Below are 26,919 nucleotides of genomic sequence, written 5' to 3'. Positions count from 1 at the left end.
GATCTTCCCAACCCAGGAACTGAACCCAAGTCTCTCTTGCATGGCAGGCAGATTCTTTACCCAATGAGCCATCAAAGAAGCCCAAATATAGTAGTATGCATGTGTTAACCCACAAGCCAGACAGAGAAAGACAAATATATGATATCACTTACATGTGGAATCAAAAAAATGATAACAAATGAACTTATTTGCAAAACAAAAACAGACCCACAGACATAGAAAATAAATTTATGGTTGCCAAAAGGGAAAGATGGGGGTAAGAATAAGTGAGGGGATGGGATTAACATATGCATGCTTCTACTTCCCTGGAGGAAGCAGTCTAGTTTCATAGGAGGAAAGACTATTCTCCCTGATGGTAGAACACTGATCCTGCCCCTTGTGAATCAACTGTCAGCCCACTGTGCTAAGGAGCACGTAACTCTTTTCTTGGCACGCCTGAACACTGCAGGGGCTTTTACACTGGCTGCAACGGACTCTTAGAAACCCAATAGCACTACTGTCTGCTTCTGTTAGTTCAATTTAAAAATCTTACCTATTTCCCATCTGTCCCTGTCAGTGGGCAAAGGGTTATTTTCCAATACACCTGACCATGTGATAAAATCATATACAATAGAGTCATTCTTATCCTAAAGGAAATCAGTCCTGAAAATTCATTGGAAGGACTGATGCTGAAGCTGAAGCTCCAGGGCTTCAGCCACCTGATGCAAAGAGCTGACTCACTGGAAAAGACCCTGACGCTGGGAAAGATTGAAGGCAGGAAGAGAGAGAAGGGGACGACACAGGATGAAATGGTTGGATGGCATCACCGACTCATATGGACATGAGTTTGAGTAGACTCCAGGAGTTGGTGATGGACAGGGAGGCCTGGCGTGCTGCAGTCCATGGGGTCACAAAGAGTCAGACACGACTGAGCAACTTAACTGACTAAAATAAGATTATCTTCAAATGTTGGATTAGCCAAAATCTCACTATAATTTTCACCAATCTATGATTACCTTCATTCTAATATTGTTTCCATAGCTGTTATTCAAAGCCAGTCATCCTCAAGGCAGTGTTAGTATTATTTGAGAAGCACAAATAAAGATTTCCCAGCTGAAAAATTTCCTTCCCACTAAGCTGCCACTAGGGAAGGAAAGAAATTAACATTTATTGAGTTTCTTCTAAATGTGAAGCATTCTCATAAAAAGTTATCTCATTTAATCCTCACAACACCCTGCAAGATGGGTATCATAATCTAAATTTTGACACTTGGGGACACTAAAAGCTGCCAGTTCCCTCTGCAGGGAAGGGATTCTGCCCTTTGTTATTCCTTCAGGACAGCCCAGCAGTGGACCCAACAGAGGGACTCAACAAAAGGTCAGCTGAATAAATGAGACTTGAAAAGTCTAAAAAGAAAAAACTGAGGTCAAAAACTTTCTAAGAAACCAAGGAAAAATTCAAACCCCATACTGATTCCAAATTCCTATTGCTGCTGCTGCTAAGTCGCGTCAGTCGTGTCTGACTCTGCAACCCCATGGACTGTAGGCCGCCAGGATCCTCTGTCCATGGAATTTTTCAGGCAAGAATACTGGAGTGGGTTGCCATTTCCTTCTCCAGGGGAATCTTCCCGACCCAGGGATCGAACCCAGGTCTCCATCTTTGGAGGCAGATGCTTTACAATCTGAGCCACTAGGGAAGCCCCAACCTTTATTAAGAGCCTAAATTAATATGCATCCCTGATAGCTCAGTTGGCAATGCAGGAGACCCCGGTTCAATTCCTGGGCCGGGAAGATCCACTGGAGAAGGGACAGGCTACCCACTCCAGTATACTTGAGCTTCCCTTGTGGCTCAGCTGGTAAAGAATCCACCTGCAATGTAGGAGACCTGGGTTCGATCCCTGGGTTGGGAAGATCCAGCTGGTAAACAATCTGCCTGCAATGTGGGAGACCTGGGTTCGATCCCATTCCAGTATTCTGGCCCAGAGAATTCTATGGACTGTATAGTCCATGGGGTTGCAAAGAGTCAGACACAACTGAGCGACTTTCACACACTCACACACAAACTACGACTTCCCTGGAAAAAAAAAGACTTCCCTGATAGTCCAGTGGTTAAGACTCTGCTTCCACTGTAGGGGGCATTGGTTCAATCCCAAATAGGGGAACAAAGATCCCATGCATACCACCCAGCCAAAAAAAAGGGCGAAAAAATCCTAAATTACATGAGGTGCTAAGATTGTGCTACTTGAAAAACTTACATCATGGCATAACTCAAACATTGCAAAAAAGTAAAAAAAAGTATGTGCTCTGCATTTTAATCAGTACCAGGGACACAGTTGAGATACAATAATATTACCTCCCTTTTCCTATCTGAATAGAGCTACGTTAGACCTTTCTGGAGCCAGTTCTCTCTTGGATCATCCAGACCACGGACATCACTGACATCTCACATGTGGGGCTAACATGTCAGTGCATTTTCTTGGCTTGAACCTATAGCAGTACTTTCCAAGACTGTATTCTGTTCTTTGAATTGTGTGCCCATCACTATGGTATTATTACGAAAGAAGAACCAGACCAAAAGCAACATTTGGCGTACATTTAGCATGTAGCAGACCTGGACCCAGCCACCCAGCTAAGCGTGAAGGACTTGGAATCCAGTCCAGCTCTCCTGGATTTCCATTTCACAGTAAGTTAAAAAGTAAAGAAAGGTGAGAGGCAGGGAGTAAAACTGATTTTAGCATTCCAACCGAAGATAAACCATATTTCTGTTACATCAGTGAAATCTAAATGCAGAGTCAAGTGGGAAAAGAAATAGAGAAGGAAAAGGAGGAGACAGGGGAGAAGACACTCTTTCCTAACTTTTCACTTACTGACTCCATCACAGCCCAAAATTGCACAAACCCACTGAGCTCGCCAAATCTGTCCTTCCACTCAGCTTGCACACTTCTAACATCTTTTCACACACAAGTGCTCCCAGCAACTTTCCCTGTTACTGGTACAATGGGCTGCTTGGAATTGGCCTTCCAATCATAGAAGGATCTACCCAAACCAGAGTGCATAAAATAGACCCCAATTCTAATGAGCCCTAAGGAGTTTACTGAAAATCTTTTATGCCTCCAATTTTGCTTGTAAACACGTCATCTTACTCCCAGAAGAAAGGTATTTTGCCAATAGCAACTAGAATATGTCATAAACAGGATCAATACAGTGTGTCTGCCTGGAATGAGTCCCCTGGGCCACTGGCTGGGGCTCCACCAGATGGTCTCAAGGCACCGAGGTGCCTGTTCTGGTCCGGAGAGAGGTTGCCTCAGCCCCTGGAGCTAAGCTGGCACTCAGTGGACAAATTGCTTTCAGGTAAGAAGTGAAGGTCCTTCCCTCACCTTCTCCTTCTCCGCTGCATATACACTTAAGTATTCGTTTTCTATCTCTGCTGTAATGAATAACCACAAACCCGGTGATTTAAAATAACACAAGTTTCTCATCTCACAGTTCTGGCAATCAACAGTCTAAAATCCTTTTTTCCTAGATTAAAATCATGGTGTGGGTAAGCCGGCTTTCCTTCTGGAAAATCTAGGGGAAAACCTGTTTCTCTGACTTTTCCCACCTCTAGAAGCCACATACATTCCTTGGCTTGTAGCCCTTTTCTTCATCTTCAAGGCCAAGAGAGTAGTATCATTTCTCCCTTCTGACCTCTGCTTAATCCTGACATCTTCTCCACAATTCCCCTGGCCATCATTTCCAGTTCTTCTCATAGTCTATGACGGGCTTAATCACTTAGTCATGTCTGACTCTTTGCGACCCCATGAAGCCCACCAGGCTCCTCTGTCCCTGAGATTCGCCAGGCAAGAATACTGGAGTGGGTTGCTATGCCCTCCTCCAGGGGATCTTCCTGACCCAGGGATCGAACCCAGGTCTTCTGCCTTGCAGGCAACTTCTTTACTGTCGGAGCCACCAGGGAAGCCCGTAGTCTATGACACACTCCACTAAATGGTTACTTCAGACAGCTGTGGCAGGATATACAGAAGGGAGCGTTCAGCTACTGAAGCCCACACACCCTACACCCCATGCTCTGCTGCAATGAGAGGCCACCGCAATGAGAAACCTGTGCACCAGAAGGAGAGAGGAGCCCCCACTTGCCACAACTAGAGAAAAGCCTGCACAGCAGTGAAGACCCAGTACAGCCATAAATCAATCAATAAATAAAACTTTTTTAAAAAGGGGGTGGGGAATACAAAAAACCCCGAATAGCCAAAGCAATCTTGAGAAAGAAAAATGGAACTGGAGGAATCAACCTGCCTGACTTCAGGCTCTACTACAAAGCCACAGTCATCAAGACAGTATGGTACTGGCACAAAGACAGAAATATAGAACAATGGAACAAAATAGAAAGCCCAGAGATAAATCCACGCACCTATGGACACCTTATCTTTGACAAAGGAGGCAAGAATATACAATGGATTAAAGACAATCTCTTTAACAAGTGGTGCTGGGAAATCTGGTCAACCACTTGTAAAAGAATGAAACTAGAATACTTTCTAACACCATACACAAAAACAAAGTCCAAATGGATTAAAGATCTAAACGTAAGACCAGAAACTATAAAACTCCTACAGGAGAACATAGGCAAAACACTCTCTGACATACATCACAGCAGGATCCTCTATGACCCACCTCCCAGAATATTGGAAATAAAAGCAAAAATAAATAAATGGGACCTAATTAAACTTAAAAGCTTCTGCACAACAAAGGAAACTATAAGCAAGGTGAAAAGATAGCCTTCAAAATGGGAGAAAATAGCAAATGAAGCAACTGACAAACAACTAATCTCAAAAATATACAAGCAACTCCTACAGCTCAATTCCAGAAAAATAAATGACCCAATCAAAAAACGGGCCAAAGAATTAAATAGACATTTATCTAAAGAAGACATACAGGTGGCTAACAAACACATGAAAAGATGCTCAACATCACTCATTATCAGAGAAATGCAAATCAAAACCACTATGAGGTACCATTTCACGCCAGTCAGAATGGCTGCGATCCAAAAGTCTACAAGCAATAAATGCTGGAGAGGATGTGGAGAAAAGGGAACCCTCTTACACTGTTGGTGGGAATGCAAACTAGTACAGCCACTATGGAGAACAGTGTGGAGATTCCTTAAAAACCTGGAAATAGAACTGCCTTATGATCCAGCAATCCCACTCTTGGGCATACACACTGAGGAAACCAGAATTGAAAGAGACATGTGTACCCCAATGTTCATCGCAGCACTGTTTATAATAGCCAGGACATGGAAGCGACCTAGATGTCCATCAGTAGATGAATGGATAAGAAAGCTGTGGTACATATACATAATGGAGTATTACTCAGCCATTAAAAAGAATACATTTGAATCAGTTCTAATGAGGTGGATGAAACTGGAGCCTATTATACAGAGTGAAGTAAGCCAGAAAGAAAAACACCAATATAGTATACTAACGCATATATACGGAATTTAGAAAGATGGTAACAATAACCCTGTATATGAAACAGCAAAAGAGACGCTGATGTATAGAACAGTCTTTTGGACTCTGTGGGAGAGGGAGAGGGTGGGATGATTTGGGACAATGGCATTGAAACATGAATAATATCATATATGAAATGAGTCGCCAGTCCAGGTTCGATGCATGATACCGGATGCTTGGGGCTGGTGCACTGGGACGACCCAGAGGGATGGTATGGGGAGGGAGGAGGGTTCAGGATGGGGAACACATGTATACCTGTGGCAGATTCATTTTGATATATGGTAAAACCAATACAATATTGTAAAGTTAAAAAATAAAATAAATAAAAAGGAGGTGGGGGAGTATTGATCAGTGTGGTTCAGACCACGACAGCCAGGCTGTAGGCTTTCTTCAAGCATGAGGCTGACACCATCCCATGTGCAATCACGAGCTTTATGGATCGCAATCATCCAAAATCCCTCTTACCAGGCATGAGGTGAGGGCAAGTAAGTGCTATCCTTCTCCCACAAAAGGGGGATGGTAGTAGTAGTGTTAGTTGCTCAACTGTGTTCAACTCTTTGTGACCCTATGGACTGTAACCTGCCAGGCTCCTCTGACCATGGGGCTTCTCCAGGCAAGAATACTGGAGCGGGTTGCCATTCCCTTCTCCAGGGGATCTTCCCAACCCAGGGATGGAACCAGGGTCTCCTGCATTGCAGGTGGATTCTTTACCATCTGAGTCATCAGGGAATACAAGTCACAAGAATAACTTGTGTGCTTGGGACCTGTGTACTTTCTCCAAAGAAAGCCTGCAACTTCCCTATAAACCTCCAGCTGCATCAGCTTTTAACACTGGCCCACCTAAAGCAAGAGTAAACGAAAAAGCTATTTTTTTTCCAACTTCTTTGCAAGTTTAACACAAGGAAAAATGAGGAAATTGTCACATAGATGATCTTGATCCTCAGTGGAAGCCTGAAAGAAAGGAGCTCCATTTTAACATCCTGTCATATACAGTCAGTTCTGCTAGGATGCTACATATGTGTTCCTAAAAATCACCACATAAAAACCACAGGGCTTAAAGGTTTATGGACATAATATTTAAAAACTTTTTCAGTGACACATTTAAAAAAATAGAATTCTAATAAATATAGGAGCACAGTTTTTCGCTTGTTGAATGGTTAAGAAATACATAAATGGGTTGCAATAAATACGACACTTTACCTTGAAAAGACTTATGGTGTGCTTGTGGACACAGGCATCAGAAAGATTGCAACTTGTGAGTTACTGTGAAGTGGTGAAAGGAGAGTCACCAGGAGGGAGAGGAAAGGAGGGGACTCAGATGGAAGGATGGACTCCAAAGGTTAACGATGTGGCTTGTAACATGTGTAGTGAATGCAGGTAGCTGGCAGAGGTTTGAGGTGGGTGTGTGTGTGTGTGGGTGTGTGTGGGTGTGTGTGGGTGTGTGTGGGTGTGTGGGTGTGTGTGTTCCTGCTCTGTGCATTCCTTGCTGGCTAGGCTTAGCTGAATGCAGTTTACTGCGTTTGCCTAGTGTTTCTTGTGGATGAAATCATGCATAAGCAAACATGAGATTTCTGTTATGCTCGAATTATTATCTGATACATCCATTGTGTTGGAACAAATTTGCATTTTCAAAACAAGCATTATAGCAAAACTGAACATATTTGTGTATGAGTGTTCTGATAAGATCCTCCTAAGGGAGATAAGCCAAAGGACAGTAGCCTATCAAACTACTACGCACAAGTTGTTTTCACTTTTCAGGCATCTCTGGGTATCACTGGACAGATGTTGAGAACTAAGAATCATTCCCCTACATTAAAGGTAAAATGGAGAAGAGAGTGGGAAGATGTCTCAGGGAGACGCAAGAGGAAATGTAAGCAAGGAAGCAGTCTATCACAGTATGAAGTAAAGTAAAAGTGAAGTCGCTCAGTTGTGTCCAAGTCTTTGCAACCCTGTGGACTGTAGCCCACCAGGCTCCTCCACCCATGGGATTCTCCAGGCAAGAATGCTGGAGTGGGTTGCCAAATCCTTCTCCAGGGAATCTTCCCGACTCAGGGATCGAACCCAGGTCTCCCACATTGCAAACAGACGCTTTAACCTCTGAGCCTTCCACTGAATTTCTGGTTCAAAAACATCTACCTACATACTGTAGGTATGATTCCAACCATATGAAACTCTGGAAAAAGCAAAACTATGGAGACAGTGGGACGTCCCACGTAGCCCAATGGCTAAGACTCTGAGCGCCCAATGCAGGGGGGCTGGCTTCCATCCCTGGTAGGGGAACTAGATCCCGTATGCCACAATTAAAACTCAGTGCAGTCAAAGAAATTAAATAAGCAAATAAATTACTATGTAGGCAGTAAAGAGGGGCTTCCCAGGTGGCTCAGTGGGAAAGAACCCGCCTGTCAAGCAGGAGACATGGGTTCGATCTCTGGGCTAGGAAGATCTCCTGAAGAAAGGAATGGCTATGCACTCCGGTGGCTCAGACGGTAAAGCATCTGTGTACAATGCAGTAGACCCAGGTTCGACCCCTGGGTGGGGAAGATCTCCTGGAGAAGGCAATGGCAACCCACTCCAGTATTCTTGCCTGGAAAATCCCACAGATGGAGGAGCCTGGTAGGCTACAGTCCATGGGGGGGTCACAAAGAGTCTGACACGACTGAGCGACTTCACTTTCACTTTCATTCTTGCCTGGAGAATCCCATGGACAGAGGAGCCTGGTGGGCTACAGTCCATGGGGTTGTCAAGAGTCATACATGATTTAGCGACTGAACAATGACGACAGGAAGAAGGTCAGTGGTTGCCAGGATTTAGGTAAGGAGAGATGAGTAAGCAGAGCTCAGAGAATTTTTAGGGCAGGGAAGCTATTTTGCATGACACCACAACAGTAGATACCTGTCATTACACATTTGTCAAAACCCATAGAATGTACAACCGCAAGAGTGAACCCTAACGTCAACTCTGAGCTTTAGGTAACAATAACGTGTCAATGTAGGTCCATCAGTTATAGGAAAGGTACCACTCTGCTGGGGAATCTTGATGGTGGGGGAGGCTGTGCGTGTGAGGGTGTCAGGGGGATATATGGGAAAATCTCTATTTTCTGCTTAATTGTGCTGCTAACCTAAAACAGTTCTAAAGAATAAAGTCCGTTTTTTTTTTTTTTTAATCCTTCCTTTGAAAAGAACTTAAATGAAGACATTACAAATATGTGTGGAGTATGAGTTCAATGCAGCAACCAGTTGTCAACAGAAAAGCCTTAAGACTTTCTCAAGCAATACTGTTCCTGCTATAGAGAATTTCCAACCCGTGTTTCTCAGTCATAGTACCCTGAAGAGAAGTTGAGAGCATCCAAAGGGGGAATCAGATTCGCATCTCTTACACCGATCAGCCACAAGCCCCTGCGGCATGTAACTTGTACGTCTGAACCAGTTTATCCTGAGAACAAACAAGAAGCACTAGTTTTTGCATCCTGCATAATGCTGACTGTGAGGACTAGCCTGGTGACTCGGAGAATAAAGGATCCACCTGCAATGCAGGCAACCCGGGTTCCATTCCTGGGTTGGGAAGATCCTCTGGAGAAGGGGATGGCAACCCACTCCATTACTGTCGCCTGGAGAATTCCATGGACAGAGGTGCCTGGCGGGCCACAGTCCATAGGGCCTCAAAGAGTCGGGCACGGCTGAGTGCAGAGAGGCAGGTAAGTGTACTAAGGGATTACAGGGAGCAAGCCCAGAAGAAAGCATGTCCATATGAGGATGTGTTTTGCAAAAAGGAAGGTGAGAAGGAAAGTGCAGCACAGGGCTTACAGAGGCCTAATCTAGTTACAACTAATGGGGAGAGATCCTGGGGCTAGGCTAGCAGAGCAGGTCCTGGATGAGACAGAAAGTGGTGTTTTGAGTGCAGAACTCATGTTGCTGCCTCCAGTGCCTTTGTCTCATCATCTTAACAACCACAATGGCAATATATTATCTTGTTCTTTTCTTCCCAGAGAGCACAGGGCCTCCCCTCTTCCCAACTCCTCATCCCCTCCTCATCCCTGCCATCACTTCCAACATCCCTAGTTCAGTTCAGTCGCTCAGTCATGTCCAACTCTTTGTGACCCCATGGACTGCAGCACACCAGGCTTCCCTATCCATCACTTACTCCCGGAGCTAACCGCTAGCTGGGTACTGGGTTGAACTCCAACATCTCTAACCTTGCTGCTACTGGACATGGGAGCTGTTTTAGCTACTTATTCCTAGACTTCTAAGCCATCCTGTTATTATTTAAGGCGTAGTTGTCACAAAATAGATGCAGAGTTAAGGAATCATAAATTTTAAAATACATATATAACTTAGGGGGCATAAATTGGGAAGCTGGGATTGACATATACACACTACTATATATAAAAGATAACTAATAAGAGCCTACTGTATAGCACAGGGAACTCTACTTGGTGCTCTGTAAATACCAGTATGGGAATGGAGTCTAGAAGAGAGTGGATATATGTACATGCATGGCTGATTCACTTTGCTGTACAGCAGAAACTAACACAACATTGTAAATCAACTATACTCCAATAAAAAGTTCCTAAAAACTAAAATAAAAAACCAAGAACATGAAAAAATACATAAGAATTCTTTCACCTTATATCTTTATAATTGCTTTTTAAATTTTGCTTTTAATTACTTATTCATGCTTAAATTACATGGTTTTAGTGTTGATTCCATAATTGCTTATGTACATTATCAAATTCCAAAGCTAAAACTGCTTTCCTCAATTTGGTGCAAACTTATTCGGAAACTGAGTTGGAAGCCATGTCCCAAGCGGTGCCAGAGACACTTTGCTAGCCACAAGTGTGCGTGAATCTGTGGAGCAGAGACCACTTAATCAGCAAGCGCTGTTACCTAAAGAAAAAAGGAAACTTTCTCCACTATTTAATCCACAGTATTTTGGGCTTATCTTTGTTACAACACTTAACTGCTACACAACAACCTAAAGGTCACCAATCTGAAATTAGCATGTTGGTTTCACTGTTTCTATTTAAAATGTGTATACAAATATTTGAGTGGGTTTCTTTATTTAAATAAGATGCCCTTTCAGCTCACTGGTTTTTTCCCTCTCATTAAATCTTAATTAGCATGCAAAACAATTAGCTGGTCAGCACTGGCCCAAATCCACTAAACTGTTTTCCTTCCCTTTGTTTCCAGTCATTTAATAGTAAGTTTCTTAACTACCAACTTTTTCAAACAGTGTTTGTTTCTCTCAGATAATGTACAGGAGCAGCCCTCAAGGCTGTCCCTGTGTAGATTTCAGTAGAAGGAAAAGACAAAGAATCTTGAGTCTCTTTTTAAAAAGATCTTTCTAAATTGTACTAAGGGGATAAACATATACAAAATATAAAACTCTGGGAATTCTTTTTTATTTTATTCTTTATAATTCTTGAATTTCTAATCAGTCTAGCCTTGATCCATTCACTAGCTTTTTATTAATATTCTAAACATGCTAACCAAGACACTGAAACTCTATCCAATCAAACCAGACTGTCAGGAACATACTGATAGACCTCCAGATGAGTCAGTCAGCAAATCCTGAGCTATATTGAGAAAACTACTGGTTATCTGAGGATCCAGAGTACTGATACTTGATTAGAAATATCATTGGTACCCTCTGGCTACTTAACAACCAAAAACAATGAGATAATCCGCAAATCTTCACAGGGAGAAAGCTATTGGTTGAGAACCCAGAGTATTAATATTTGGTTTAAAATACTGGTGGTATCCTCTAGTCACTTAACAACCAAGAACATGGTTTTATTATATGTTATCCTCTGTTTTATGCCTACATTTTGCTATCATTGTAAGATCTTAAATTTTGTGCCCCCCAAAAGTAAATGTTTTTCCACTTACTTGGTCAACTAAATGCAGAATGAAGAAAGAGAAGAAGGAAACTCAAACATGGGAAGGAAAAAAAAAAATTGAGTGTAACGTAGCATCTTATTCCTTCCCACCTGTGATTTTTCTCTTAGAAATTCTTTATGAATGAATTCGGTACATTAAAATAGTACAATATTTCCCAGTACATCGATGACTTCTCTTAATTCAAATACTTTTTCCAACAGACTTTTATTTGATATTCTTCTACCCTTCTGATCTGCTGCTGCTTTAAGCTAACCTGAGGATTTCTTCCAAAGCTCAATACTTGGTCCTATGTTCTTGATCTCCAGTCTTTTCTAGATATAAAGTGATGTCATTTCTCACTTCCATTATTTTATATATATGACAATCACTGTAAAAACCCTTCATGCAGTCTGAATCTGTCAAAAAAACTGATTTTCTGTCTCTAAAAGCCAAGGAAGGGACTTGCCTGGTGATGCAGTGGCCAAGACTCTGCACTTCCAATAGAGGGGGCCGGGGTTCCATCCCTGGTTGGGGAACTAGACTCCACCTGCTGCCAACTAAGAGTTTGAATGCCACAACTAAAGATCCTGTATGCCTCAACAAAGATCAACAATCCCGTGTGCCACAACTAAGACCCGGCACAGCCTAATTAATTCATTTAAAATAATAAATCAATAAAAGCCAAGGGATTCACTGTTCTTTCCCCACTATGTGCCACTGCTGCTGCTGCTGCTAAGTCGCTTCAGTCGTGTCCGACTCTGTGCGACCCCATAGACGGCAGCCCACCAGGCTCCCCCATCCCTGGGATTCTCCAGGCAAGAACACTGGAGTGGGTTGCCATTTCCTTCTCCAATGCATGAAAGTGAAAAGTGAAAGGGAAGTTGCTCGGCCGTGTCCAACTCTTAGCAACCCCATGGACTACAGCCTACCAGGCTCCTCCACCCATGGGGTTTTCCAGGCAAGAGTACCGGAGAGGGGTGCGATTGCCTTCTCCAATTATGTGCCACAACCTCCCTCAAATGCAAACGTTTTATCAAACAAACTGGATTCTTCACTTAATTTCTACTGAAGAAAAATAAAGCCCAGTGGTTAAAGAAAACAGACTCTGAAGTCAGTACAGCTAGGTGGATATTGTACACCTGGCCTCTTCCACTTGACAAACTTGTGGCATTGGGCAACTCCTTTAACCTTTTCACAGTAGCATAAACATTATACACAATACTTTGCCTACAACAGATGTTTAATAAACGTGAGAAAATATTTTCCACCTGGGATACATTATCCAACAGAATATAATCTTAGTAGAGAGAAAACACATATGCATAGAAAATACTTCAAGTCACAGGTGTTCTCTCTGCCTCTGTTTCATCAATGCCCTAAAGAAGCTTCAAAGCAATGGCTTAATTACCTAAGCATGAAGGTGTGATAATCAGTCATCAGGGTGGAAAGCTGGGGTACAGCCCTGAGAGGGCCATGCTTCTAGGAAAAGGGAAAGAATCTGAACCCAGGCAGCCAAGATACCATCCATAAATGGAAGATAAAGGTGGTAAAACTGAAAAGAGGTGCATAAAATAGAATGTGATTTCTAGCAGGCACAACTGCATCGATGAGTCTTCCACAGCATGCCCCTTTTAAAGACTTATTCTTTGCATCTTCATTAAGGAGCTAGTAAGAAAGAAGATCAAATTATCTGTTCAACTCCTGAAGAGTTCAAAAGAACACTGCTGTACATTTAGTATGTGAAGGATACATTTTCTTCTCCAACTATGATAATGGTTAAAAATAACAGACTTGGAGCCAGACCACTTGGGTTCAAATTCTATTTCTACTCCTTGCTGGCTCTTTGAACATGGTCAAAGTCAAGCAACCTCTCTGTGCTTCATTTTCCCACCTGGAAACTGGTCATAACAATGGTAACTATATCTCTGGATTGTTGTGAGAATGAGTAAATGTGTTCAAGGATTTAGGATAATCCCATACAAAGAGTAAGTGCTATAAGCATTTGCTTTCATCATTATTACTATTATCATTCTATTTTCAACACAATTCTTTTCTCGAAGGAATTGTCCCACTGATGACAGCAGAAACCAATTTAAATACTAGTGATGAGGTCAAAAGTAATTCCCTGCCTGTTGGGATTGTTTATCAGAGGGTGGAGCTTGCTCTTTATCAGCTATACTCATATCAGCTGTACAGACACGTATGTATGATGTTGAGCGCTGAGGGGAGGCCAAACCTGGGCCCTAAATGGACATTCATAACCAAACTCCACTGCATCTATCTTCACTCTGAATCAACTTACAAAGCATGTGCTTTACAGCATTTTAAGCCACATTAACTGATAGTGTTCACCACCTGAGTCACAGCATTCTTCTCCCTTCTGACATACAGGCAGATAAACTCTTGCAAAGAGTAGCAAGGAACAGCCCAAGACTTCACCACTGTTTCAACAATGCAAAAGTACAAACATTTCATCAGCTTCAACAAATTTCATTTTTATCATCCTTTCCTTGGTATGCAAAATGCCCGTGTTGTTCTACAGGCAAAGGCAAGCCATACCAGAGGAGGTCGTTATCAAGCCTTAAGTAGAACTTGAAATGGCGTTCCTTGTTTGGAGCGTCTTTCCTCTTTGACAGAAAACGAATTTATTTCTTGTGTTTTTAGTTGAAGGCGTAACAAGCATACAAAGACCAGGGCTGCTTTCGCCATTACATCCTCAACGCCAAGCACAATACGATGGGTAGATGCTCAACATTTGTTGAATGAGTAAAATTCATGTCAGGCAGGCAAAGTCTGGGCTTTTAGGGTCCTCAAAATACCCGGACATCTATCAGCTACCACGTGTTGGACAGACTTCGGTTTTAGAATGTATGCCACGTCGTTTACACAAATTACTGGCTAATTCACCGAAACCGAAAAAGTAGATTAATTTCCTGCCACACGAGGAAACCGGGCCTGAGTTAGAAATGAGGTTTCCCGAGGTGGGACGGGGGAGACAAAGGGCCTAGGGTGGCTGCGACCCCGGAGCCCAGACGGCGCCCCAACTCGCGAGGCACAGGGGATCCGGGGGGGAGCTCGTCCCGGCCGGGGGGCGCCCGGCCTCCGGGATGGAGACCCGCCCGGGAGGTGGAAGGGCTCGGCGGGGGCGCGGGACCCCAGGCCCGGCCGGCGTCGCGGGCTCCTCGCCACACCGCCTACCTCATCCGATGGTGCCTGGCGACGCGCTCCGGGCGATGGAAGTCGTGCCGTCGGGGAGGCAGCTCACGGGCCTGCGGGAGTCGCAGCCGCGGTTCCCGTGAAGTAAGCGCCCCCGGCCCCTGGCGCCCACGCGCCGCTGGGACACTCGCGCCTCCGCCGGCCACGCGGCGCCCCGGCCTCCGCTCCGCCCACCCCGCCCAACCGCTCTGCGGTTTTGGGAGCGCGGCTTCCCGCAGCTCTACGAACAGGAATTCCGAGCACACATGGGCACATCTGAGCGTGTTCAGGTGCGCTCACTGAGTGTCGTGTTGGGCTTCCCTGGTGGCTCAGCTGGTAAAGAATCACCTACAATGCGGGAGACCTGGGTTCGATCCCTGAGTCAGGAAGATCCCCTGGACGCGAGCCTAGAAACCCACTTCAGTATTCCTGCCTGGAGAATCCCGTGGACAAGAGGAGCCTGGCGGGATACAGTCCACGGGGTCACAAAGCGTCAGACATGACTGAGGGACTAAGAACAACACAGCACAGCAAGGCTCTGAGAGTTAAAATAACTTGGGGAAGTTGAAACATGACTTTGTGGTGAAGTTAAGAGCTCCAGCCAAGGACTATCTAGTTTCAGAGCCCAACTGCTGCTCCCCAATTCCTCCCAGGATAGATTTTTCTGGGGCATAAATACAGTGCCTCTGGCAAGACCATAGGGCACAGAAAAACATGTTCTTTCACTTGTCTTAAAGCTGTGTCTGCTTCTTCAGAAATGTCGGTGAGTAAGACATTCTGGACTCCCTGCCATGCACATTAAATTTTGTAGAGGGATGTTATGGCCTTCAAACACGTGCCCACAGGGTCCGCAGGCAGTTTTCCCACCTGCAGAGATATTCCTGGGGAATAATTAGAAATGTACCCAAAGGTTTATGAATATGTGCGTTCATCACAGTGCCGGTCATGAAATAGCTACAAATGGAGAACAATCTAAATGTCCCACAGTAGGGAAATGATTAAACAAATTAGGGATACTCAAATGGTAAAATATCACTCCCCATTAAGAACTATGTTTTCCAAACCAATTACTTTTAATACATGATCCTATATTATTTCTGGATGCTGAAGGAAAAAAAAAGAGTCGTAAGAAACATTATAAGACTAATTTAGGAATTTTTAATATGGACTGTTTATTAAATATCATCAAATAATTACATCAATTACTGAGTACATTTTTATATAAATGAAATTTAACAAATGTACTAAATTCTTAGAAGATACATACTTACACATTTAAAGATAAAAAGCTGTATTTTTAAGAAATATGATGAGAAGGCAGTCCACAATATAATTTAGGGTAATTAATTTTCATTTTGCTTGAAATATATATATATATATATACACACACACACATAGAAAAAAAATTAGAAAGACACATACCAAAAATTAACATTGGTTATCTCTGTGTAGTGAGAGTAATCTTTTATTTTTTGCACATTTGTGCACACTTCTATTTTCCTATTGTGACCTATAATTATTTTGTTTCCTCCTCTCCAAGGCACAGAGAGAAATCTAAGACTAGGAAAAGATTGACACATCATTGAGTTAAATTAGTATAAGAGAGCCTTGTATTCAAAGTAAGATAAGGCACCAATACACACAAAGAATAATTAGATCAAAGTTACATTTATGTTGTAAGGGAAGGGATAATTAAAGTAGCAAAATAGATAAAAACCTTACTTGAAGAATGAAGTTTTATTGGAAAATTTCAGGACAAGAGAAATATTATATAATATTTCATTTTTAAGTTACTCTAAGGCAAACAAACAAACAAAAAAAATGTTTTAAAGGTTATCAAACTGCAGTCCTGAGTGGAATCTTGGGTGATGTCCTCCAACCTTAGGATAGACTGTCCCCTCTCCTCCAGCCAGCTGGGGGGATACGTGGTGGTTTACTCGCCAAGTCATGTCCGACTCTCGTGACCCCATAGACTATAGTCTGCCAGGCTCTCTGTCCATGAGATTTTCCAGGCAAGAGTACTGGCATGGGTTCCCATTCCCTTCTCCGGGAATCTTCCCAACCAAGGGATCAAACCTGGGTCTCCTGCATTGAAAGCAGATTCTTTACCAGTTGAGCCACCAGGGAAGCCCCTGTGAGGATGTAGGGAAGGAAATGGCTATGATTGTGCATTCTATCTGGTGATATTCACTGCAAGAAGCTACCAGTGCCTTGCTGTCTCCTGGGGAAATTGTCCATTCAGGAAAAGGTGGAATAGAGCGATTCAGGAAGGAGAGAGGAAGTTAATGGATGGATAATAGGCAGCTTGAGTGATGGGAGCAGGTTCTTTGTGGGACTCCCTTTATGTTGAAGGAAATGCTTTTATCACATGTTTTGTCTGAGACAGGGAGACCCAGGTCCTTGAACAGTGCAAGGGGGTGTCTTCGCCAAGCAAGGAAGTATATCTTTTCATTTTTCTGCTGGCCAGTCTTGCTCCCATCCTTCCTACCACATCTGCTTGGCTTGGAATTTATATCTAGAAAGCTTGGGTGAAAATTTTCTTGCAAGTTTTATATCATTATTTACACAAACCCAGAAGGATAAGAAAAATGTAGATTTAATCTTCCCCATCCCTCCCCTGCACACACACTCAATCAGTGGCAGTCCAGTGTAGATAGGGATGCAGCCAAGATCTACTCAGGATAACTTTCTCAGAGGAGAGGGAAAAAAAAAAAAGGCTGGTTTCCTTGGCAATATCAACCCCTCTGGGACATAGAGAAAAAATAAATAAAAAGGCCATTGCCAAGATTATTCTACAATTAAGTGTAATGTGCACTAAATTAAAATGTATTACTTTTACATTCATTTATCCAAATATTTAAAAATTCAATTTTTTGTAATTGAAGATGGCATACTCCACATCTGCTTGGTGTCTGTTTATATTTTGCTTCTTAGCTTTTTGAGAGAACAAATCAAGAAATAAAATTTAATAAAATAAGAAATAGAAAGACTTCCCTCTCAGCCCAGTGGTTAAGACTCTGTGCCTCCACAGCAGGAGGCACAGGTTCGATCCCTCGTCAGAGAAGTTCCACGTGCCTCAGGGTGCAATCAAAAAAAGAAAGAGAGAAATATAGCCACGGATTATCTAAAACAGATGTGACTGGTTCACCTTTCCACAATCCTCTGAATATACCTGATGTCAGGGTGAAAATGCAAATAGGGAACACAAAGAGCAGAAGAGGACAGTATCTGGGATTCATAGTCTAGTTCGTATCTGCTCCCTGCCTTTGAGGGCACAGGATTAAGATGTATAAGGTTGAATGACCAAAGAGGTCTAGATTAAAGAGAAGGGTGAACAGAGACCCCCAAAATAAGCCCAGTTACTTATTGACCTCCTTCTATGACTTTCTATGCTGATTAAGAGGTCCCATTATCAAACTTTCCTCATTTATTCTCTAATTTAGAAATTAAAATTTGTGAGAAACTTTTTCTTAATAATTAGCAGTCATTCATAGGTTAGATCCATGCGTTTTCTTGTCAAAGACTAAAAATACTGACACAAACTTATCTGAGTGGGAAGAGTGGATGAAGGTGTGCCCTCTGTGATAGGTGACATCCTGCAATGGGAGCAAGGAAGAAAAAAAAAAACCTTAGGGACAGAGCACTAAGAATGTGGAGCCTGAGTGAGACAAGACAAAAGAGATTCTGCTCAGTCACTATCCTCTTCCTACACCCTGGCATGTTGGGATAAAGAAAAAGCTTGATTTGGTCTTTCAGAGATGAAAAATCTTCTGCTTATAGAAAATAGCAAAAGCTCGGAAAATAACCTAATATAAAACTCAAAAGGTAAAGAATCAGCCTGCAATGCAGGAGACTGTGTCCGATCCCTGGGTCAGGAAGATCCCCTGCAGAAGGAAATGGCAACTCATTCCAGTATTCTTGCCTGGGAAATACCATGGACAGAGGAACCTGGAGGCCACAGTTTGTGGGGTCACAAAGAGCCAGACACGACTGAGCAACTAACACACAAAACTCAAAAAATCACTCAGCACCCACAGCCTTGATATTTGCTCTGTCACCTTTGTATATATTAACAAACAACAGAAGGCTCCATGATCTTGTGAATATGGTAATGTGAATGCCACGATGATATTCACACATATCTTTGTAGCATTCTGAACACATAACTCTTCCTGAGGACCAACTCTTCAGGCCCCACAGGATGGGAAGAAAAGCACTTTTTCAGAGAAGGCCGAGTCATGAACAATAAGGAGAACCCATGCCCCCAGCCCCCTGGAGCTTTACACAGAGCTTTACACAGAGCTTTACACATAAGACAGACACATGCAAATAGTAGAGCTTTTTAGAGTCAAATAAATAAATACACTTGAAAAAAATGACATAGATTTATAAACCTGGCCTATGACAATGGGATTCAGGTTACTAGGAACTAGTTCTATCTTTACATTTTCAGTGATCAGCACATATAGGGGGCAGTCTAGATAATGAATTTGATTCAAGACAGGATAAAGTCAGCTTTCTCCTATTGGTGTTAGAAGTTGATTATCCAATTTGGCTGTTCAGTGGGGGCTCAAGACAATGGAAACTCTTGAGGGTTGTGGGGGGGGGGGCGGTGCTTTCTTTCAGATCACCTGATGTTAATACTATCAATGCATTAATCATCCTAATGAATGGTTACAGCTGGTCTTAGACCTCACTCTCCGAGAAGGCTGAGGGCGTCTCCCTCAGACGTGGTGATTCAGCGAGCAGATGACAAGAGGGCCTGTGTTGGTCCCTTCGTTTGGGAGACAAGGGGAGAAGATGGGCCTGAGAGCCTCTTGGAAAGAGGCTGGAGGGAAGCTGTAGATGAGGGACTCGTCTGTCACGTTGTAGAACGCTATATGTCCGGACTCATAGTCTAAGAAAATGCCAACCTTATGCACTGGCTCTCTGACGTGTTGGCCTTTCAAAGGTGATGAGACCCAAAGACTATAATCATCGCCAATCTTTAAGCCTATAAGTGAGAAGAGGTCCCCAGGAGGCTTGGGGAGATTCCCCTTCCTGCTCACTGAGTCCTTACAGATGCCCACCTCCCACTCGGTCTTGTTGCCTACTTCCACCTCCCAGTAGTGTCTCCCGCAGGTGAAGACCTGAGTGCCCAGCACCGTGGCAGACTGGTCAAATCTTTCAGGGTTGTCAGGCAACTGCTGTCGGATTCCTCCATGTTTCACACTTTTCAGATCCTCAGACAAGACTAGGTAGGCATTGGCTGTGGCTGGATCTAGGGTTATATCCGCTGCAAAAGGAGAAAAGAATGAATCCCCATTTGCATTCTAGAAAACTCTCTTACGTATGTGGAATTTAAATTAAGGTCTTAGTATCTAGTCCTTTTTTTTTTTTTTTTTTGACTGAGCCACTCAGCATGCAGGATCTTAGTTCCCCTACCAGGGACAGAACCCATAACCCCTGCAATAGAAGCATGGAATCTTAACCACTGGATCACGAGGGAAGCCCCTAGTCCTATTGTTTAAAATTTAATTTAGGTGACGGTGGTGGGAATTTTTGTCCTAATTGGAACAGTGTCTCTGAGACCCTTCTTTTACTGTATTACAAAACATAGAGAGTGGATCTCTAAAAGGAAACCAATAAATCATGTGGAGAATGATACTGGATCTCTGATAATGGAGTGGAAGTGGTTCTGTTTCGTATAGATCAGTCTTATGGACTCTGTGGGAGAGGGAGAGGGTGGGGAGATTTGGGAGAATGGCACTGAAACATGTATAATATCATGTATGAAACGAGTCGCCAGTCCAGGTTCGATGCACGATACTGGATGCTTGGGGCTGGTGCACTGGGACGACCCAGAGGGAGGGTATGGGGAGAGAGGAGGGAGGAGGGTTCAGGATGGGGAACACAGGTATACCTGTGGTGGATTCATTTCTATATTTGGCAAAACTAATACAATATTGTAAAGTTTAAAAATAAAATAAAATAAAAAAAAAAAAAGACACTTGTAGAATTAAGAGCTGTTTATCCACACAGGTCATATCTTTTGTCATTTGTATTTGTTTTAGCCAGGGTTGGTTATGGTTCTTGAGTTTGAGTGGGAGAAAAAGTTATCGGTTACTGAACTACTTGGTGCCAGGCATTTTCTGTACATTATCTCATTTAATCATGGCAAATATTATTATCTTCTTTCCATTTTTATAAAAGAAAAAAATACTGAGGTTCGTAGAGGTTAGGAAACTGGGCCAAGATTACAAAGTTGCCGAGTGTTTGAATAGCAATTCCTAATCCGCATTTTTCATTATCTCAAGCTTAAATGTATTAATAACTTCCTATGAGTTAGGGCTCCCCAGATGGCGCTAGTGGTAAAGAATCTACCTGCTCATGTAGGAGACACAAGAGTCACAGGTTGGATCTCTGGATCTGGAAGATTTGCCTGGAGTAGGCAATGGCAACCCACTTCAGTATTCTTGCCTGAGGAATCCCATGGACAGAGGAGCCTGGTGGGCTACAGTCCATGGGGTCACAAAGAGTCGGACCTGACTGAGCACAGATATAGTGCAACTGCCAATGATCATTCAATGAAACTCGTTTTGAACCCCGTGAGAGACCACCTCTCCCAGCCTCCTGGGAGTAACTATCATTGATTATCCAGACAAGATCAGGCACCCCCATCATATCATTTTATACTTTTCTTTGTAGATCAAATCCCAATCATCACTATCTGTTTGATTAACATCAGTCTCCTCAATCTCACTGTAAGATCTACAAAAGCAGAAGTAAATGTCTCATTCATCATTGTAAATATGTGCATGCGTGCTGCATGTGTGCTAAGTCGCATCAGTTGTGTCTGCCTCTGTGCAACCCTGCCAGGCTCCTCTATCCATGGGATTCTCCAGGCAAGAATACTGGACTGGGTTGCCATGCCCTCCTCCAGCGGTCTTCCTGACCCAGGGATCAAACCCGTGCCTCTTATGTCTCTCTTATGCATTGGCATGTGGGTTCTTTACCACTTTGCACCACAGAACCTAAGAGCACAGTCCCTACTATAGCACATAGTAGGCACTTCTCAAATATCTGTTGAGTCCAGCATCCATTAGGCCTTTCTCTGAAGGTCAGATTGTCAACAAGATAAAAGGTGAAACCTAGTGCTCACCTCTCTAAGTCTTAGCCAGTGTAAATATTTGGAGCATTCTAAAAGGATAGTTCTTTGAATGTTCCCTCACTGAGATTTAAGAGTTTAGATCAGCTTTTATCCTCACAAGAACAGAGGGAGCAACGCAGAACCCCCTGAGGAGGTCTGTGTGTGTGCATGTACAAGGAGACAGGATGGACAAAACAGGACCATGCAAACAGAGGAAGGAGCAGGACTCAGACAGAAAACAAAGTCAGATCAAACATCAGTCAAGTCTCAGTGCTTCTGCCCATTCCAGCAGAGATGGTCTGTGCCCACCCTGCACCCATCAACTCTGAAAGCCCCTAGAGGGTTGACAAATCATGCTGACTTACTGCTGAATTTTCTTAGCATCTCCCTCATTCCTGTGATGTGGCACAGAGTCAGCTCCGTGCTGATGGCCTCCGGACACTGAAGCAAGAGGGGCTCGCTCCTACGGGAGGGCAGAGACGGTCACTTGGTCTCCTCCGCACAGACCGCATGACCTGCTCCAACGTGAGAATCCAGCCCTTTCTGCCCCAACAGCACGGACACTTTCATCCCCTCTCTGAAAACCTATTGCATCAGCACCACCACCCCATTCCTTACACGGCTGAACACAGAAGAAAAACCTACCTTTCCAGTATTCCTCTCACATCCTAAGGGTATAAAAGAAAGAAAGTTAGTTTTCTGCACTCTGAGCGCTAGCAAAGACAATCCATTTTGAATACAGTCCTTTGCAGATTTCATAGAGTCCCCTTCCCATGGCTCAAGAATACTTTGAATGGGAGATCGTGTGGCAGAAAAAAGTCTCGAACTTCTTCTAGGATGAGTGCTTGTGAATGTGAAATGTTTCTCACAATAACTAAAGATCTCTTTTTCTCATACCATCCTTTGTCAACAGAACTTGGCTGAGAAAGGAGTCAAACTATTGGCCTTTTTATCTAATGATGTCTCTGGGAGGTAGAAATAAGCAAAGGGAAGTAGCTTTGTGAGAGGTGAAACTAAGCCTGTGTATGGTTAGACTGGGTTATTGTACGTGCTAAGTCTCACTTCAGTCGTGTCCGACTCTTAGCGACCCCATGGACTGTAGCCCACCAGGCTCCTCTGTCCATGGGATTCTCCAGGCAAGAATACTGGAGTGGGTTGCTGTGCTGTCCTCCGGGGGATCTTCCTGACCCAGCGATGGAACCCAGGTCTCTTAGGTCTTCTGCATTGGCAGGCAGGTTTTTTTTTACCAGCAGTGCCACCTAGAAAGCCTGAACTGGCTTATTGGGAAGGCAATAAATTAAATAGCAGCATTCTGGGGAGCTAGTCTAGGAAAGTGATTTGAAGCCGGAAACAGGAAACTGGAACACAGCTTATGTTTAGAAAGGTCCCAAAGAACTCAATAGTAGCCTAGAAAGTTAGTAGAGGAAAGATGGTGAGGAATGTGGACTCAGTACACAAATACATGGGTTCTATCACCTACTAGCTATTTGACAGGCAAATTATCTGAACTACTAAATAACTGCCACTATTACCTGGATGAAAGTCAAGTTTTGGGGAGAATGGATACATGTATATGGATGGCTGAGTCCCTTTGCTGTTCACCTGAAACTATCATAACATTGTTAATGGGCTATACTCCAATATGAAATAAAAAGTTAAAAGAAAACAAAATAACTGCCTCCATTAACCCGTTTTAGGGCTTCCCTGGTGGCTCAGAGGTTAAAGCGTCTGCCTCCAATGTGGGAGACCCGAGTTTGAACCCTGGGTTGGGAAGATCCCCTGGAGAAGGAAATGGTAACCCACTCCAGTATTCTTGCCTGGAGAATCCCATGGACGGAGAAGCCTGGTGGGCTACAGTCCATGGGGTCACAAAGAGTCGGACACGACTGAGCAACTTCACTTCACTTCAACCCATTTTATCACTACCAATCACCTATAGTAAATATCATAATAGTTAAATATCATAATAGTTAAATAATAGTTATATCATAATAGTTAAATATCATAATAGTTAAATAATAGTATTTAACCTCATCGGGTCTTTTTGAAGATGTAATTTAAAGTGCCCAGTACACAATGTTCATTAAATATAAAATATTTGGCAAAGCTGAGATTGCAATAAGGCAGGTACACAAAAAAATTGGAGTCATAATTTGACTTGTTTGGATGGACATTCCTCTTTTCTTTTTTTACCTTTTCCTTTTCAAAATTTTATTTACACTATACAGAGAACAGTCATTCTTTAAGAAAGTTTTCTTGGGGGGCCAGAACTTAATTTTTCTTTTTTTTTTTTTTCAGAACTTAATTTTTCAAGTAAATAAAGAAAACTTTATTCTGTGCAACTTGAAATATGATAGATGACATAAGGGTTTTTTTTTTTCATTCGTTTCTCCAATGTTCTTACCTCGAAAGACTCTATAATCGAGTTCTGACACGTGGACTCTATCTGTTCCATCATTTTGCTCAGGCTTCGCATCTGCTGGGTCAGCCTGATCTCATTGTCCCGCAGTTTCTTCAGGTTCTCTCGTTCCTCCATTTCCAGCAGCTGCAGCTGCAGCTGCTCCTCCTCCTTCAGGAACTGGTGCATTTTTGCATATTCTGACAGGACAACCTGCTTACAGGTCTTTGTCTCTTCCTGCCGTCACACCAGCATGCACACACGCGCGCGCGCACACACACACACACACACACGGACAATAAAGTTAGTCACAGAATCACTTAAGTAGATTTTTAACTCTTACAAAGTCCTAGAGTTTCACTGTGACAATTCTTGAAACCTGACACATAACACACACATTCTGTTGACTAGCTAGGTGGATAGTTTGATATTTTAGGAGCTGTGTGTTGTAGCTTAGAGTAGTAAAAAAAAAAAATCAAAAATTCTACTCCTAGGAGATTGTCATTCTAGTGGAAGCAACAAAAAATAAACAAGCAAATTATGATAGGTGGTGATAAGTACTATTATTTTTTAAAAGTAAAGCAAAATAAAGTTAAGACAAAAATTAAGGTGGGGGAAGCGTGCATTAATTTATTCAACAAACATTTAGTCAATGAAAGTAGACAATGGATCACATACTAGGAATAGAAATGAACATCACCAATGCTCCCATGTAAGAAGTCAGAGGTTACTGAGATAATCAAAAACATGCTTTTAAAAAATCTAATTAGACATTTAGTTCTGCTTTTTGCTATACAGCTTAAATTCTAGTCTGCAGCTAACCTCCAGCTCTTGTTCAGGTGTACCAATCCACACCGTATTTTGCTTCAATTTTCCTTCCTCTTTGTTTCTTTTTTATCTGCCCTTTTTCCCCTAAATCATTTGAGATATTCTTTTTTTCAATCAGTTTCCATTCTATGTGATATATCTATAACGTATATTTCATAATTATAATCAGAGCAGAAATATAGGTAGCCACCATGTGGTATAGGTACACAGAAGGGAAAAATAAGCCAGCCAGGCGATGGGAGAATTGAGCTGAGTCTTCAGATGGACAAACAGAGGTAGGCAGCCCAGAGCAAGGATACTCCACACTGCAGCACTGGAGATGGTAAATTCTGTCATTTCCTTCTGATGCTCCGTGAAGCATCCCTCTAGGCCCCCTTGTAGAATCACATACAAAATGGAAAAGTAAAACAGATACTGACCTTACACAATATCACTCTCTCCTTCTCATGGTTTAATATAACCTCTGTTTCCTTTCTCTTTTTACACAAAATGTCTAGTATTTCCTGGAGTTTCTCCTGCAATAGAAACAAACTCTTTGTGGTAAATGAGCAGAGCACCAGGTCATGAAGGGGTCTTGAGGACCACTAACAAGATGACTGAGACTTTAGATCAAAAGGGGAAAAAGGATCCATGCCCAGATTTGTGATATGGTGCCTGGAGATTAACACCCATGACTGTCACCCATAGAAAATATTATGGCAGTTGGGGCTTCCCTGGTGGCTCAGACAGTAAAGAATCTGCCTGCAAGGTGGGAGATCTGGGCTTGATCCTTGGGTCAGGAAGATCCCCTGGAGAAGGACATGGCAACCCACTCAGGTATTCTTGCCTGGAGAATCCCATGGACAGAGGAACCTGGTGGGCAGAGTCGGACGTAACTGAGCAACTAACATCACCTTATGTGATAGAATCTGATTTGTGTTCTGAAATTTATATGGAGCCTCCCATCTTACTTTATGATGCTCCTCAGCCTCACTGGAGAGATTCATTCTGTTTACTCCATGGCCTTGGGTTAAGAAGTTGTGGCCCCCCGGCTCCTCGTCAGACAACATCCTGGTGGCAGCCAGCATCCTCTCATAGCTGCCCTGGTTGCCCTCACTCTGCAGCACCTGGGATCTGAGCTGCTTGCCGATGCCAGCCAGCCTCCCCAGACGCTCGTTGGGCTGGAAATGCGGGATCTCCAAGGTCCTCCAGCACTCAGGACATGACAAGGGGGTGTTATGTTCCTCCCAGCTTCTCAGGAGACACACCAGACAAAAGCTGTGCCCACACTCGGTGGTCACTGGGCTGGTGAAATAGTCCAAGCAGATGAAACAGGTCAGCTCCTCTCTGAGATTCTCCATCAGATCTGCTGTAGACATTTTCTCAAAGAAGGACATCTCAGCAAGTCTCTATTCTGGGATTTGAAAATGCTCCCCCAGAGTCTATTGTTTCGAGTAACAAGTGGGTAATCATTTGCTATGTTGTTATTACACAAAATTCTTACTCTCCTCTGTGACTAATTTCACCCATTGACACAAAGCCAATTATGACTTAATTTGGAACTCCTGTATGCTGGGTTCATCATCAACCCCAAACTTTTAAGGAATGTCATGCAAGCCACATGCTGGATTCTGAAGATACTTGCTGCTAAGAGTTGTCATTTCAAGAGTTGATTACTATGTATAAATAGTACCATCAAACCACTGAGACACATTGGTTTTAGGCTGGAGGGTTGGGTATGCTATGCTAAGTCACTTTAGTCGTGTCCAACTCTGTGTGACCCCATAGACGGCAGCTACCAGGCTCCCCCGTCCCTGGGATTCTCCAGGCAAGAACTCTGGAGTGGGTTGCCATTTCCTTCTCCAATGCATGATTGAAAGTGAAAAGTGAAAGCGAAGTCGCTCAGTCATGTCCAACTCCTAGCGACCCCATGGACTGCAGCCCACCAGGATCCTCCATCCATGGGACTCTCCAGGCAAGAGTACTGGAGTGGGGTGCCATTGCCTTCTCCGGAGGGTTGGGTAATTTGGTATAA

The 26,919-nt window shown here is 43.1% G+C and overlaps 1 protein-coding gene across 1 annotated transcript; it reads right to left on the bottom strand.

The window, feature by feature from the left end:
* Positions 1-19,274: 19,274 nt before the first annotated feature.
* On the bottom strand, positions 19,275-26,263 carry TRIML1 (tripartite motif family like 1). The gene is made up of 6 exons (XM_027529942.1): positions 25,856-26,263; positions 25,325-25,420; positions 24,084-24,314; positions 22,325-22,347; positions 22,045-22,142; positions 19,275-19,825 (listed from the first exon to the last, which is right to left on the bottom strand). Exons 1-6 carry the CDS (start codon positions 26,261-26,263, stop codon positions 19,275-19,277), a joined length of 1,407 nt encoding a protein of 468 aa, XP_027385743.1.
* Between the last annotated feature and the right edge of the window lie 656 nt (positions 26,264-26,919).

The sequence above is a fragment of the Bos indicus x Bos taurus genome, chromosome 27 (genome assembly GCF_003369695.1).
Source record: "Bos indicus x Bos taurus breed Angus x Brahman F1 hybrid chromosome 27, Bos_hybrid_MaternalHap_v2.0, whole genome shotgun sequence".
Lineage (NCBI taxonomy): Eukaryota > Metazoa > Chordata > Mammalia > Artiodactyla > Bovidae > Bos > Bos indicus x Bos taurus.
This window is presented reverse-complemented; position numbering and strand designations above follow the sequence as displayed.